The 17,028-nt window shown below is 42.6% G+C and overlaps 1 protein-coding gene across 2 annotated transcripts in view; it reads right to left on the reverse strand.

Annotated features, from left to right (window-relative positions):
* Positions 1-17,028, reverse strand: part of COL14A1 (collagen type XIV alpha 1 chain) — a 165,668-nt gene that overhangs the window by 140,956 nt on the left and 7,684 nt on the right. For both annotated transcript variants that reach the window (XM_054019187.1, XM_054019188.1), the window contains exons 3-5: positions 9,248-9,364; positions 5,555-5,698; positions 1,145-1,240 (exon numbers count right to left, since the gene is read on the reverse strand). In XM_054019187.1, coding sequence (XP_053875162.1) covers positions 1,145-1,240; positions 5,555-5,698; positions 9,248-9,364 — 357 coding nt within the window. The remainder of the gene's footprint in view (positions 1-1,144; positions 1,241-5,554; positions 5,699-9,247; positions 9,365-17,028) is intronic.

Consider the following 17,028-nt stretch of genomic DNA (forward strand, 5'->3'; position numbering starts at 1 on the left):
TTACATTCTGTATTAAACGTGAAGACTTAGTGGCAATTTGGTATGAACAATGTCGTATAAAACCAAACTGTATTAATTTAGATACTGTCTTGTACTTATTTAACAGACATATCGGGTATAATCCAAAGCCCACTGAAATCAATGGAAAGATTCCCAGTGGCTTCAATGATCGTTGGATCAATAACACAGTGCTTGCACTACTAGAATGACATGGCACTGGAGAGGTGATAATCTTGAAACTGTCTATTTATTGCAGAAAGATTATCTGAGGTCATATCAAGCTCTTCTTGCCCTTGCTTGTTCTGCATAGCATAGATAACTGATAATGGAAATAATTGCCTTCAGTGTTATTTCTGAAAGGAGGATTTCTTTTAATAATTCAGAACCAACATTTACGTGTTAAATGCAGAATGGATTTTCTTGTAAGTGCTATATATACTGGAAATGTTTCTGATGACTAGCACAGTCTCATTACTCTCCAAGTCTGCTAAATTTCTTTTTGTTAATCTGTAAAGAATCTCTCTCACACACACAAAATCAAAACATCTAAAATAAAACTTGTGTAACTACACATAACTTCCTGATTTTTGCATACAAGTGTTTTGCGTGCAAGTGTTTGCATGCATAAGACAGACAGTTGTACATAAAAATCAGGTAGTTATGCAAGGTTGATTCTAAGGGGCAATGTAATAAACTATGCCAATTTCACATCAGTTCCAAGCATGAAAGTCATATTTAATTCTGTCATTATTATATATACACTATGTTGTATATTGAATAGTGAATGGAAGTGCAGAAATCAGGCAAAACTATCTGTTTTATGCAGGTTCAAAAGAATACTTTCAATTATTTTTCATGCTGTTTAGTTTTAAAACTCTGTTTAAAGCTGAAAAGTAGAAAAGCAAAGTAAAGAAAACTTTCTATTGTAGTTAATCAAATATCCAGAGTGAATAAAATTGACTTTTACTTATATGTAATGGCTATAATTGCCATCAATGCAATTAAATGCTGATAATTATCTTGGAAAACAAGTGAAAAAAGACACTTATCTGTAATGAGTAAAATGGTCTATGTAATGGCAGAGTTAAATATATAACTGGTTATTAATGTGACATCACAAAATCATATTTTTTGACAATCTGACCTTCTGTAGATGGAGATGGTTTACTTCCACCTGTACCTTCCGTACCCTTGACCTTGGATTTACTTGATGTTTCCTTCTTTCTTTCTAGATCTTTAACTACAAACATAAGAGGAAATGTGTCAGACTGAGAAAAGTTTAGTTAAATGTATCATATTCTCCCCCCCCCCCCACCAGAATCTTCATGCAACATTTGTACAATTTGCTTAGGCAACAAATGGCAATTGTTTGTTTTCTAATCTCAGTCATGTTCTTGGCGGGTATTGGTGAGAATGACTCCTCACTCAGGAGAGTCCAAGCACAGGGACATCAGTATCAGGACCTAAATTGTTTCTACTAGCAGACCCCAAGTTTAGGAGACTTTGGTGATGGAAAATCTGCCCAGAGGAAAGACACCGGAGTGCAAACCTCCTGCTCCACCAGCCCAGAAAATTGGCCAGGCTAGCTAGAGAGTGGGAATGGGTCAGGAGGACAGAATTCCTCTCCAGTCGCTGGCACATGGTGAATTCATGCCAGCTACTATATCCCTCCATGAAGCCCATGCCTTGGGCTGCCTCTTCCCTGCCCTCTTCAGGGCAACACACACTCCCACAGGAGTAAGGCAAGTCCATAACTCAGACTCCAATTGTGCCTAGCCCTAGCATAGGCTAAACAAGGTAGGGGGTGGGTGTGAAGGCTCCTTATACCCTCCCCCCATCCATAGCAGGCAGAATTCAGCTTGTTTAGTGATTCCCAACATTGTATTAAAAAACAGAGGGATCATTGTGATCATCTAGTCTTTGCACCACCTTGTTCTTCCCACCCAGAAATATTCTGGCAATATCACATCTAAAGTCCATGTGAATGAAGTTAACTTTTTGTGCAGGATATAGTTTTTCTACAACAAAATCTCTCAGAGTTGTTTTAGGAAATTAATTGGTGTTAACATCCACGCAGCCGCCACAGTGGCTAATGATCTAATATGCCACCTTGAATTAGCTTTGAGTCTTGCCAAGAAAGGGATGTGTTTTTCCTGTGAGAATGGACATACGTACTTATAAAGAACAGAAAATTAATCTGAGTAGAATTTAAGCCTTTAATTTATATAGTGCTGATTTATGACCAGCATTGATCGTTATTTATATTACGTGGTGCATAGAGGGCCCAGCCAAGATCACAGCCTCCTTGTGCTAAGCATTAATGCATAGTGAGAGAGACTCTCCCTGCCCCCAAAGAGCTTACAAGATAAATAGACATGACAGGTGAAGGGTAGAGAGGAAATCTTATTATCTCTGTTTTGCAGAATTGAGACCAGAGATATTAAATAATTCACCCAAATTCCCAGAGAATGCCTGTAACAGAGCCAGGAATTAAACATAGATCTGTTGAGTCGCAGTTCAATCCTTCCAATCTCTGCAGTTCTGCACCGGGAGTAAGGGGGATACAAGCCTCCATTCTACAGTGTTGATACCCACATTGAAGGTTTCAGTGTGTGTGGGTAGTGGGCGGAGAGGGGAGCAGCCTCTGCAGGCCTGCCCTCATCCCACCCTCACCCCAGCACAAATGGGAGGCAAGTGCATGAACCCTGGTGGAAAATAATTGGAGTCTTGACTTCTTCCCCAGCACACTATGGCCAGCACAGCTGTGGGGGGGCAGAGATGGGATGCCATCTCTGTCATGTCAATACCATTAGCAGATTACTTACCCCAGGAGCAAAGTGGGAGAACTGTGATTCAGAGACAATTCTCTTCTTTGTCTGCTCTTGGAATAGTGAATCCACATCCTACCCCTTACTCAGGGCAGACTGAGACCCTCATGAGCTAGCCCACTGAGACCCTCATGAGCTAGCCCATGATTAGGTTATGCCTACACTCGAGCTGGGGGTGTCGTTTCCAGACTGGGTAAACATACATGCACTAACTTTGATTGAGCTAGTACCCTAAAAATAGAAGTTTAGCTGCAGCAGCACAGGCAGTGGGACGAGCCAGCCACCCCAGTAAGCACCTAGGCAGGATTGTACTCAGAGCGACTAGCCCATACTGCCACCTGCACTGCCAGGGCTACACTTCTATTTTTAGCACACTTGCTCAAACAAAACGAGTATGTGGCCATCTACCCGAGTCAGAAATTACACCTCCAGCTCAAAGTGTAGACGTACCCTAAGAGTCTTATTCAGAACTCTGGACTCACATCTTACCCAGTCAAATCCTGCACTGAAGTGAAAGGGAGTTTTTGCCAGAGAAAGAAGCAAAAAAAAAAAAAAAAAAAAAAAGGGAGAAAGGACTTCAAGATTTGGCCAATTGTGAGTGTTGCTTGATTTGGCATCAACAGCCAGTGACTCCAGTGGCTGTTGAAGATGTCCACGCACAAGACTGGTCTCCAGGAGGTGAACAGAGCACTAACATGAGAGAATTCTCACTAGAAGGCAAAAAAGCAAAGTAATTCTGGCAAAGAGCTGGCCATTCTTCTACAGAGACTACCCCTATGGAGTTGAAGACATTGTTAAAAATATTGCCTCTATAAAGCTTTAAAAGCCAAAAAAAATTCATTCACATATTTGCCTTCTGATTAAATTGAATGTATTAGTGCATCTGTCCAATCTACCTCTTTAAGACAAAACTCCATTACAAGGCCTTAGTTATTTTATACTTTTTTATTCTACTGTGATTTGTAAGCTATCACATAAGAATTGCAGACCTGATCATGTAAAAGAAAATATAAATTATCCTAAGGATAACAGACTACTGCAAGCTGTTAAGATTTCTATAGGCTTGGGCGGGAGGGAACAAAACTTTGTACATTATCTATAACTCAGAGTTTAAAATGCTGATGTGTTCAGTGTCCTGCTAGTCCCTCATGATTTTACTCTGGCCCTCCCTTCCCCTCCTTTTCCCTCCCCAGAGTTGCCCTGGAATAGTTTAATCTTCCACAGTCCCAAGAATTAGTCATCACTTTGTCATAGGGGAAGAAAAAGCCATGAAAATACAACATAAAAAAGGAAGGACTTGCATACACATTGTATCTGGTTTCATTCTTATGGTCATTATACTGTCAAATGGGATCCAAGTCTCACTACAGCCAATGAAAACATATTGCAGCTAAAGAAACAATATATTAAATAGAATGAAACCCCTGCATTCTAAAATCAAGCTGACAGCTCTGCTTTTCCTGTGGAATACAGCCAGTTACGAACAACCACAGCTAATACGTTGGAAGCTTGAGTAGCCATTCCATAGGTTTTTCTTTAATGCTAAAGTAACCTGTGGTTTTGTGGGTTTTGCAACCAGTGGTATTTAAGATAATAAATACAGGCACTGGGGAATTCCTAGAAGGACTTGACGTGGCCTCTACATCAAGTAATCAGCACCTGTTATCATGTGCTGGATAGGAGGTGTTTTGTAGGAAGGGGATTCAGGAAAAATTACTTCCCTACCCGCAGGCTGACTAAATCTGTCCTGATCTGTCTTTAATTGAGTTCCAGGAGGGCTTGGCTACACTTAAAAGGCTGCAGCTGCCCTGCTGTAGCACTTCAGTGAAGACACTACCTAGGCCACTGGAGGGGTTCTTCTATCAGCATAGGTACTCCATCTCCCCGAGAGGCGGTAGATGGGAGAATTCTGCCATCAATCCAGCACTGTCTACACTGGAGGTTAGTTCAGTTTAACTGAGTCACTTATGGGCATGGATCTTTCACACCCCTCAGAGACATAGTCATACTGACCTAATTTCCTAATGTAGATTAGGCCTGAGATGTAAATCAGGGCAGAAAGTGCAGCTAACTAATCAACACGCCCTCAGACAGAACACATTTATATGTATATATCTGTATATCTGTATATATTTGTTTGGGTTTTGCAGGATCATGTGCTGAACAAATTCGGCCAGAGTCTCAACTGGTGTAAACTGGCATAGCTCCATTAAAGTAACCAGCGCTATGCTGACTTACACCAGCTCAGCATCTGGCCTATTACAAGTTCAAAGTTTTCACACTTACCCGTGGCTTCCCTCACCCCATTCTAAGAATTACACTGGAAATCCATGAAAAAGGGAAGAAATAAAAAAGATATTCCATTCATTTCCTCCCGCTCACAATTCCCTTTTTATGAGTCATGGGCTATTTTCACAAGGGAAAGGAGAAAATTAAAAACATTGGGCTATTAACATTTCCTTTAGTTTAGAATCCCTGCTACTAAGATCTCTTGCACAATGTCCGATAAAGCCAGACTTTGCATTACCAGGTGTACTTCACTGAAGCCAACAGACTTGCACCTTTTTATACCGGGCTGAAATTGGCTCTATGTTCTCTATTGGTCTAAGTATTCATAACATGCTCATCTCTGTGGTATCTGAGTACATTGCAAATGTATAGATTGAAGGGGTATTTGATAAGACAGTGCTATATGTGAGATATGATATGTGCATAGAGATACATACTTCTGAACTGCCCTTGTGCTGGCTTGCTCTCTTGGTCTTTATTGTATGTAATAATCTGAACTTCATAGCTTTGATCTGGAATAAGACCTTGAATAATTGCTTTGGTTGCACTGTTTTGAAGAGTTAGTTGATTGGTTTTTCCACCTGCAAGGAAACAAAAGGAGAAATAAGATCAGCAGCATAGTATAAATAGTAAATGCTATTATAAGGTAAATTGCTACATTTTAAACCACTTAAATGTATACTTAAGCTTCATTAAGTATGGTAATGACCAAAGTCCAGTCACTCATCACTGGTTGTCTGTTCCAAACCCTTGTCCCTTTGGTATGACACAGAGGACACCCCAGAAAAGCAGGGAGCCGGTGGGCTGACATACTGTGAACTTAAAAGGATGGTCTCATGGGATCTAAACCTTCTCCAAAAGCTAACACAAATAACAGGTAAGACCCTGGGTATGTACACACATGTGCAAGCATGCACACACACACACAGATGAAGGAAAGGCCTACAGGAAATGGAGGTCCTGGAGAGGGGACAAAGTGAGACACAGGAGAGGAACTGGAAAGCCACCAGGAAATTAAGCCATCTGAACTAGCAGATACCTCTGTGGGAATCAGTATATTCAGGAAGCAGTCCAGAGACTCATCCCCAATTGGGAATGGGGCCATGAAACGAGAGGCTAGTGGAATAGGACATCATGAAGTAGACCTTGACTAGGAGTGAAAGGAGATGGCCAGGAGGCCTAGCTGATATCAGCAGCATTCCAGAAGCTCTGAGAAGTGTTGCAGTGACCCTGGGAGGCACAGATAATAGAATGAACTACTGGGAGGAAAGCAGCTACTGGCCTAACACCATAAAACCTGGAGAGTGGGAAGAATCTCCCCAGAGAAGGAGAGACTGCATTCACAAGCAGGGACAGCCCCAGAGTGCTGAAGCCAGAAGGATTGTGCTAGTGAAATGCAGAGGCCCGTGAGCCCAGTCAGACAGCCAGGAAGCCCAGCTCAAACATACTGCCAGGATCACATCTGGCATGTGGGCAGTCATGCCTAATGGTCAGAACCATGAGGGTGGCCAGGAGATTAGAGCAGAGTCAAGCCGGAGTCAAGAATAAGGCTCTGTGGGTGTAGTTGAGACCAGAGCCACAGTTCAGAAGCCAAATGGAAGAGCCAATGGGTGAGTTGGAGATGTAGTCAGGAAGTAGAGCCAGGGGTCAGAGCCAGGGATGTCGAGGATGAGAAGGGCAGGAAGTGGAATGGGCACAAGAGCAGCCTGGGTAGAAGCAGGCAGTGGCTGGATGGGAGCAGGTGCAGGATCAAGCACAGCTGCGGCATGGGATGTATTGAGCAGAAAATCAAGTTCTGGCTGCTACTGGCTCAAGTCGGAGTTTAAATCTGCCCTCCACAGTCAGGAAGTGCAATCAGGCAGCCCCTGCCAGGTTCAGCTGCACCCAGGGAGTTGCTAGGAGACTGACCCTGCTGTACCTGGATCCCCGACACCCACATGGAGATAAGGGAAAAAGCAATTTGTAGTGAGTGGCAGCTACAGGTCTGTTCTTCAAATGAGGCCAAGGCAGAGCAACTGAAACAGGAAGGGGCAATTTATAAGAACAGGGAACTGAAGAACTGCAGGTAAGAAAAATCCAATGCAGAAGTTCATCTGGTCAAGCACACTTCAAGGGGCCAGCAGCTCTAAAAGGGTTTTGCTGCAACAGGACAGTCAAGACATAGGAACCAGCTGTAGCCGGAGTCACAGTAGTTTTCAAGTGCCCTGGCTTAAAGGAATAGGAACCAGAGAAGGTTTTAAGAGGGGAGAGAGTCTTGCATAGGGTTAACTCAGCAGAGAAATGGATCATAGTGCAAAGGGATACAAACCAATTGGACCCATGATCCGAGACACTAGGAATGAGGTGGGAGGAGCTACATAGGGGGCACCAGCTGTGACACGGCTAGGCAGGTAATTGTGGGGAGGGAGCAGTCCATAAACTCAAAACCTAAAAAGCAATTTTCAGCATGACTGAACCGTGAAGACTCATCTGGCATTTCTGAGTCTCCCACAATCAGTGGCAGGGTGCAAGTAGCTGGGGGTGAATTTCTAACTTTTTAAAATACTTAGATAATAATCCTCCAAGGACCTATTAAAGGAGTTTGTTTTAGTTGTTAGGCAGAGGAAGAGAGTGGTCTAATAACTTTTCACAAGCGTGATCCAATAACCACTAACAAGGGCTCACCAGCTGCATTTTGTGCATTTCACTACTCCTGCCCCAACCCATATGCAGGCTTTGAGTCCAGGGTGATGGACAGTAGGGCAAGAGGCCCTAGCAGTGTATCCTACTCAGCACTGCCCACCAGTACTCAACACACACTCCCTTCTCCATCCTTTTGCATGCCACTACTAGACTGGGCCCTAATAAAATCAACCACTGCTTTAATTGAATATACAAACTATCCATGTTGCAAATTACTTTGAGGATTAACATTTATTGGAGACCCTCTGCCATCAGCCGACTACCAAAGCATACCACATTCATGCTATCAAAACTGATTACACTCTTTTTCCTTTTGCCCATCTGACTCAGCAGCCATTCATTCCTTTGCAATTTAATACCTTTTAGCACAATAGCTGATTTAACTGCTTTGTGTCACACATAGTTGTAACTTTTATTGGTCTGTGGGTTTTGGCACATTTTGATTGCTTTTATATGTCGCATGTCTGCTCATCTTAAAGTTGAAAAGCCTGCCTGGCACAAGCCAGTGCAACAGTAAAATATGGGGAGGAAAAAGGAATCTATTGCTTTCTCATCCAGAAATTGCTACAGCTGTTTTTAAATACATCACTGTCCAATCTGTAAACTACATTTTATTCTTCAAAGTAGATTTTATATATAATGAAACAACAAAGTGCAAATGCAGTTTGTAGACCTCACATTTATAAATTTCAAATTAATACATTATAGTCTACATGTGATAGTTATTCTAAAATAATTAAGCTATAGTTTAGTTCTCTTGGTACTGGGAATAGCAATGTGGATATATTGTGAAAATTTGTTTCACGTTTCTTCAGCAGCACAGTTTATAAACATACCCCCTATCAGGAGAGGGGGACTGTAGGATAAGGACTGTATTAAGGGTGACTAAAACATTATACAGTCTGGAGAAGATAATGAACTAGTGTATTCTGAACTCTTAGTTGCATTGACAATGGAGCTATAAAAATTATGCCAGCTAAGGACCTGTCCCTCTGCCTCTTATTCACTTCCCTTGTTGTAACTGCCCAAAATTCCCATGGACATTCACAAAACTTCGTCTACTGACTCTTTTGGGGCACTTACTATTTCCCTGTATACGGCAAGAAGAACAGAGGAGGGGATGCTCACAGGGACAGGACCAGAGGGGGAGCCCACTACGGATGATGAAGCACAGGAAGTATCTGTCAGTTGACTCCACCCCATGGACACCCCAGACATCTGTATTCACACTGGCCTCCAACTGCAGTGTAGCAAGTTGGATCAGTCTCTCTCCTGCTGGACAGCCAGAGCTCCCGGTTGTCCAGAGCCAGCTCACAGTCCCCCAGTTATGTGGAGTGAGGTCCGCCCCAGAGCAATAGGAGGCTGCTTTCCTCCAGTTCACCATGACAGCATTATCACTGGACCTAAATGAAGCAAACATGTTTATAGACAAATGTAAATATTTTTACCTGAACTTGGAGTGACAAGAAGCTTAAATCCAGTAAATTTCCCTTTAGGGGCTTTCCATGAAATCTGTACACTGTCATGAGTGATTAGATTATATCTTAGTCTTGTTGGTGGGGCCACTGTAAGGAAAAAATAAAGAGATCTTACTTTACAGTTTAAAAAAAAAGTATTTATATTAATTTTTAAATAAATGTTAAGGAAAATACACAAGCAAACACACGCACACAAGTTTGACAACACAAAGGATGCAAGTTATTCTAAATGTCACATACATCAGCTAATTAGTTTGTAAAATAATATTAATCCCCAAGGTGCCTTAGTTCCCCCGATGACATAGCTTTTAGATTTATAGGGGGGGGAAACCCCAAACTACTGCCCTTACAAAAGACAGAGACAAATGGTGTTAGATGTTAAGACGCTAGTTGAGCAAGCAAAGCTGGTTATACAAAATGCTCTTTGTTAACGTATAGGAACTAAAATTGATCTTCCTTTTTATTTGACCATATGCCTTTCCTAACTCTTATGCCGAATATCATGGGTTTTTCATTTAAGTCACTCAGGGCCAAATTTTCAAAGGCTTGTGTGGGTACAAATGTCCTTCTTACATGTGTATTTTAAGCTGCAAGCAGGGGACAGGAAATAGCACAATTTTCAAAAGGGATGGTGGGTGCGTGCAGAGCTGCAAAAATGGAGCATGCAAACTGGTTGGGTCATGGGCATGGCCTCAGTAATTAATGCACATTCATCCCTATCAGGAATCAGAATTGTCCTGGGCCCCTCCACAGCTAACTTAGATGTATACGGGCTAACCAAGGTTCAGGCAAAGGCAATCCAGGCACTGTAGGTGAAGCCAGCCTCTACTGACTCCTGGATCATCCACTATAGTTCAAAATAGGAGCAGTTGGAAAGAATGGAAACATGAAGGGATTGTGGGAGAAAGGGGCAGGTGGTTTTTTAGGTGCCCAGGAACAAGCAGAAATTCCAGACCTGTGTGCTCTGAGGTGACCAGAGAAGTGGAGGTGGCTGAAGTAGAGGGAGGATGGGAAGGACTATCAGGGGCTCCCCACTTGACTTAGCAAGGCAGCTGCATGCCTGGAATGCTTTCCACTGTGTGCTTTGGGGCATGCAGCAGCACTTAGTGTACCGTACTGGGTCACTAGCTTACTCTAATGTATTATTAGTGTATGCCAGTGGTCTCCAACCTTTTTACGCCCAAGATCACTTTTTGAATTTAAGGGCAACCCAGGATCTACCCTGCCCCTTTCCCAAGGCCCCACCCCTTCCCCAACTCCCCCCACTCACTCCATTCCCCCTCCCCCCATCACTCACTCTCCCCCACCCTCACTCACTTTAACCAGGCTGGGGTTAGGGAAGGGGTGCGGGCTCTGGGCTGGGGTCGAGGAGTTCACAGTGTGGGAGGGAGCTCTGGGCTGAGCCTGGGGTAGGGGTGCAGGAGGGGATCAGGGGTGCAAGCTCTGGGAGGAAGTTTGGGTGCAAAAGGGGGCTCCGGACTGGGGCAGAGTGTTGGGGTGCAGGAGGGAGTAAAGGGTGCTGGCTCTGGGAGGGGGGTCAGAGCTGGGGTTTGGGTGCAGGAGGGGGTTCAGGGTGCTGGCTCCAGGAGGGGGCTCAGGGCTGGGGTGCAGCCTTACACTGGGCAGCACTTACCTTCGGCAGCTCCCAGTCGGCAGCGCAGCGTGGTTGCCGCTAAAGCAGGCTCCCTGCCTAAAAAGGCCCCACTCTCCTGGAAGGAGCCAACATGCCCATGCAGCCCCTGGGGGGGTGGCACGTGACGCCGCGTGCTGCCCCTCTCTGCAAGCACTGCCCCCGCAGCTCCCATTGGCCGCAGCTCCCCATTCCCGGCCAATGGGAGCTGCGGGGGTGGTGCTTGCAGGCAGGAACAGCACATGGCAAGAGACCTCTGCCCCCGAGGCCGCACTGTCCGCTTCCAGGAGCGGCGTGGTGCCGGGGCAGACAGGGAGCCTGTCTTAGGGAGATCGCTATCGACTAGGAGATCCTCTAGGATCGACCACTCAATCACAATTGACCGGTTGATGACCACTGGCATATGCTTTGGTCTTGTAATGAGTTGTGGTTGCCCAGCCCTGTATGTACAGCCTGAATGATGTGCTATTTATGAAAATTGTCCTACCAGGCACCTAGGCAAGGTAACAGTACAGGGGAATCAGCCCTAGTCTACACTACAGAGTTAGGTCAATGCAAGGCAGCTTACACTGACCTAATCCTGTAAGTGCCTACACTGAAATGTCGCTCCCGCTGACGTAACTCACCTGCTACACCGACGTAATAACACCACCTCCACGAGAGGTGTAGTGCTTAGGTCGATGTAATTAGGTCGACACAGTTTCAGAGTATACACTGCATTGCTTATATTGACTGTTTCTGGTGTTCAGGAGCCTTCCCACAGTGCCCCACACTATCAGTTAAATCGGTGCAAACGCTCCTGGTGAGGACGCACACCGCTGACACAAGAAACATAATGTGGACATGCAAAAGTTATTTAATTACTGCAGTGGCTGTATGTTGACGTAATTTAGGTTGACATAATTTTCTAGTGTGCACATACCCTCAGCAAGAGGAAGAAGCATTTTGCTAGCTCAAGGGCAGAGGTACCTGCTACCAAGCTACACTAGTCCAAATGGTTTATTCCAACAAGTGGGTCTGTCCTGCCAATAAAATTGAGGATACATCCCAAAGGCTTCTGCCTTCACAAGGGGTGGGATAGCTCAGTGGTTTGAGCATTGGCCTGTTAAACCCAAGGTTGTGAGTTCAATCCTTGAGGGGTCTGCTTAGGGATCTGGGGCAAAATCAGTACTTGGTCCTGCTAGTGAAGGCAGGGGGCTGGACTCAATGACCTTTCAGGGTCCCTTCCAGTTCTATGAAATAGGTATATCTCTATATATTATTATATTAATTCCAGATGGATATGGCAGCAGAGGGTGGCTTCCTCCTGCCACTGCACGAATGGTTTCTAGACCTGAAGGCCGAGGCTATACCACAGCAAACACCATGACTTAAAGATAGCATGTGCCTTTTCTTTATATTATCTTTTAAGAAGTTTAATAATGTTTTAGTCTTTTTTTAGTTGTTGTTGGCCCAAACATGTGGTTTCTGGTCTCAATTTATACGATGAGCTAATATTTATCTTCTCCTGTGTTGTTTCTCATTAAGATCCATAGACAGGCGTGACGAGTGCCAGAGCCCATCGAGAGAAGGGGCTGCCAAGACATTCTCTCAGGCCTCACTAGTTCTCCCGTTTCAGTCAATGGAGCTGTGGCGATTTACACCAGCTGAGGATCTGGCCAAGCATTTTTTGTGGTTCATGGTCGTATCCTCTAGTAGGTTTTTTTACCTATTTGTTTCTTTTTTAAGAGCTGAGAAAAGAGAAGTCAGCTAGTATTTTTATGTTGGTTCAATTGTTTCTCAATGTTAACAACACTGCAATGTTAGAAGTTATCAAAATGTTAACCAAAGTTTAATGGTAAAGCTTTATTTCCTGCTATTGAGTTGCATTCAGTGTATTAGTTAGAGGGGCCTATTCTAGCAGAGTTCACCAGCCTCAGTTATTCTCCAGCCTTAAGAGCCAGAGGCAGGCAGGGAATGTGGAAGAGCCAAGACCAGCTTAGTAACATCGCAGCTGCTCTCAGGACAGTGGAGTTCCAGGGAGAGAAAATCAGAGGGAGAGTGGGAAGCGAGGGGCACAGAGACAATGAGTGTCAAAACAGCCTGGCACACTGAAGACACTTTTCAAAATCTCTGCAATGAGCATGCATACAAATTATGCGCTCACAGATGATGGACATGATCTGGACAGGCCTAATCTCTGGACTGTCTGTCCACCCCAATGGGGCTTTAGAAAATAGGCATTATTAGATACAGAAGAATGAGCACGTAAAAGTATCCTTTCACACATACAACTGGTTCTTTGAAAATTTGGCCCTCACTGTTTTGTGACTAAAAGATCAAATATGAAATATTGTGCTAGGCAAGATACTGCAAGAACATTCTGCATACTGTAATTGTAATAAAATAACTGAAGTTGTGGTAGAAGCTGTGGTAAAAGTTTTAAAAGCCAGAAAGGCTGTAAGTATGGATTACAGTCTTTAATTCATTCTCAAGATTCATAATGAGTTATGCATAGCTCAAGGACAGAATCAGTCAGTGCTGAATGAACCTAGAGTGATGAATCATGACTACCAGTTCATGAAAATATGTAATTCCAATTATTTACTTTTTCTAAGCAACATAAATAATCTTTAGGAAAATGGCTGTAAGATTCACAGGGATTCAGTGGCTAAGCACCAAGAATACAAATGCCAACCAAGTGTGTCCTATACCATTGCAAAGGAAAATGAGCTCTGAAGCCCCCTTTTCTCCCATGTGTGACCTAAAGATTAAAAGAGCACTTTCTAACAAAGCAGTGTAGCTCTGACCTACTTGTAATTAGCCATCACCAAATCAGGTAAACTTTTGGAGCCTCTACAAAACCAGACACATCTGACAATAACAAGCAAAGAAGGACATAATCACCAAATGTGTTTGTGCTTACTATACAGCTACAATATGATAGACTACAAGACTTGTGCCAGAATAATCTTTACATAACTAACTGATCTTTGCTAACCACTGATTCATTTTTGTGTCTAAATGGGGGGGAGGGGAGACATTCCCAGCCAGTAATTAATCATAGGGAGAAAAGAAGAGTTGTTCACAAAACAGATATTTAACTATGTCTTAGTTATGCAAAGACTAGTGTTCTGGCACAGAGAAGTACATATAACTAAGGAAGTTAAATCTAACACTTGGACAAACACAACAAAATATTGATGGGAATTACTACGTGGTCACCAACCTGAAGAGGAAATCTTTATTTCTGAGGACCTTTATTGTCTGTGGAACAAAAATTCACTTCTTGCAGAAAGAAAGAAAAATGAATACAAACTGAGTCTGTTAACTGATAAAAATCAGTAGCGGGAGCTTGTTAAGGGGTTTTACAGGAATGAGCAAATGAATGGCTGTCAGCAACATTAAAGCAATCACCCAAAAAGAGACTAAGGACAAGTTCAAGGCCTTGGTTTATGCAGCTACATAGAAGTCAGCTATTTTTGTTAGTGCTCCAAATACATTATTCTTGAGGACAAGCAGGAAAACAATGCTTTGAAATACTCAGTATTCTAAAAGGAGGACAAACAGTCTCAAGTACATAATTGTCAAACAAACTGTGTAAAGTTGGCAATACTAGTTGCACTTGATTAAACTGAACAAATTGATATTCCACCAGAATTATCTAGCATATACATTAGCAACATATGGAAATTCTTACAACATGAAGTACAATCACCATCTTGTACATGTAAAAGCAAATTCTTAAATTAACACTCCAATTATTGAATGGATAAATGGGAATGCTAGTGAGAGCAGACATATTTTCCTTAGTTGTGATGGTTTATTAGCTAGGGTTGTTTTGCTGAGAGTAAAACTTTTATTATTTTAATAGGCTGGACAAGAAGTTCACATATTTTTAAAGTAACTTTATCTGTTGAGCAAGGGGAAAAATGTCCAAACTAAATGTGAGAGAGTAATTAAATATTGAGTGAAAGTGGAGGAATAGTAAAGGATTTGGAAGGCAGCTAGTAAATGCATCACATCGAACTGGGAACTCAACAAATGAAAAGGATGAAAACATTAAAATCTGAAAGTTACATTTTAAATTATCAATGACCAACAAATAATAACGATTGGATAATTCATGAACAAGATGGTGGAATGACTCAGCAGAAAACAATCTCACTCAGCAGGGTCTGTTTCTCAAAGAATAACATTCATAACAAGAAAGTAATATAAATTAATGTGTGGAAAAGGGATCATAGGACTGGGATAAAACCTCCAATGTGAAACCAGACCTTCCCAAACCTATTCTCTTTTTCTCCTAAGGAATCAATTTACAGTAATTCCCCAAAGTGCTTGTGCAAGTTGAAACTAACCCCTATTCTTCCTGCACCTTGTTACAATGTGTTATTTCTTTAATCACTCAAACATACTATATCATTTATAGTTAGCCAGCTGTTACAAGGGGGAGGAAGTAAACAGTTTATTGCAAGAGAAAAAATGAAAAACTTTGTCAACAAAGGTCAAAAGGAGGGATTCAGAGGACATGTTACTACTTTAAATGCAGCAAAAGAATATTCTCAACTCATATTCCACAGGCTATGGATCCATATACTCCATTATTTATAATAGGATGGTGTGGCCTACATTTTCTGAGTCCTGCACTTGATTTTAGTGTGCAATTTGTGTCCACTGCTAACATGTGACTGATTAAATAAGTTTTTTTTAAAGTGTTTGATTTTCAAAGCAATTTAGGGGATTTAAACACACCTTCCACTGAGATTACTTGTAGATGTGTCTGAATCCCCAAAACAGCTTTGAAAATCTGAACCATATATAGTGACAATCAGGTCCAGACTCCCCACAGGGAGAACAGGGGGTCTGGACCCCTCAAGAATAAGGAATTGAATCAACTGATTGTATACAATATTACCGCACTATAAAAAAAAGTGTAATCAAGTATGGTGTCTTATAAAACTTGGTGACACACTGGTCCTGGAAATCATTGTGTGATGGATGTATGGGTTGTGTACGAAGCATTACATGAGTGTGCTGGAGATACGTTCTTAAAATGTGTTTGGGAGGCAGTGTATAATCCCAGCCTGCGCTAGACAAAGGAATGTGGATTTACTTGTCTGACTGACTTGACTGCAGGCAGAGGGCAATAAAAGTACATTTACATATAAGGTAAACAAAGCCATCAAGTTAACAAGTGAGGGGAGAAGACAGTTTAGTAATCACTCTGGGGACAGAATCTGCATCCTAGAAAGCCTCCCTGGCTCGTGAGGCAGTGACAATGGACTTTGGGTAACATAAGGAGAACAAAATGACATTTTAGTTCTTCACTGCTTAGGGGACATGGGAAAAAGCACCTGGTGACCCTGAGAAAGTTGGATCCCCTGGCTAGAAGGGCTAGAGATGCTGTTAACTTGAAACTACATAGGCAAAAATTGTAACTAGCTAACATTAAGTTTTAGTCACTAGATAGTACGTTTTATTTTGTTTGTAACCAAACCTGTCTCTTTTTCTCTTGTTCAGTATCACTTAAATCTCTGTTCTTTGTTAATAAACTTATTCTTAGTTTTACTATAAAGTATCTACAGTATCTAAGTGCTGTTATATTAAAGTGAAGTGTGAGTCTTCAGATAACCTAACAGTCTGGTGTGTGTACTGTCTCTTGGAAGGCAGTGAACTTAATTTCTGTGAGTGCCCAGTGAGAGGGACTGGACGTTGCAGAGAGATGTTTCTGGGGAAACTGGGCTTCACTGATGGTTGCCTGCAGGCAAGGTTTAGACTGGCAGAGTCTCGAGGAGTTTGCTGGCAATGCAGAGAGGCTGGAGTGTCAAGGACCTGACACACATCTTAGCAGCAGCAAAGCTCTCAACTTGCTGAGGCAGAAGAGTAACACAGTAGCTTACAGTTCTGGGAGTCCTGAGCGGAATGTCACATATGTATCAAGTGTAAGATATAAAGACACATGTATAATCATATGCTTCACTTTGACTCATTAAGTCACAAGCATTTGGAGGCTACATTTCAGTTTAGAATAGGTGCACGGAGGTAGGAGGAAGGCACAGTGAACCCCTTTCCTCTACAATAAATACTACAGCTAGCATTCCCCACACTCTGGGAAGTGTAGTTAGTGCACCTAATGATG

The sequence above is a fragment of the Malaclemys terrapin genome, chromosome 2 (genome assembly GCF_027887155.1).
Source record: "Malaclemys terrapin pileata isolate rMalTer1 chromosome 2, rMalTer1.hap1, whole genome shotgun sequence".
Lineage (NCBI taxonomy): Eukaryota > Metazoa > Chordata > Testudines > Emydidae > Malaclemys > Malaclemys terrapin.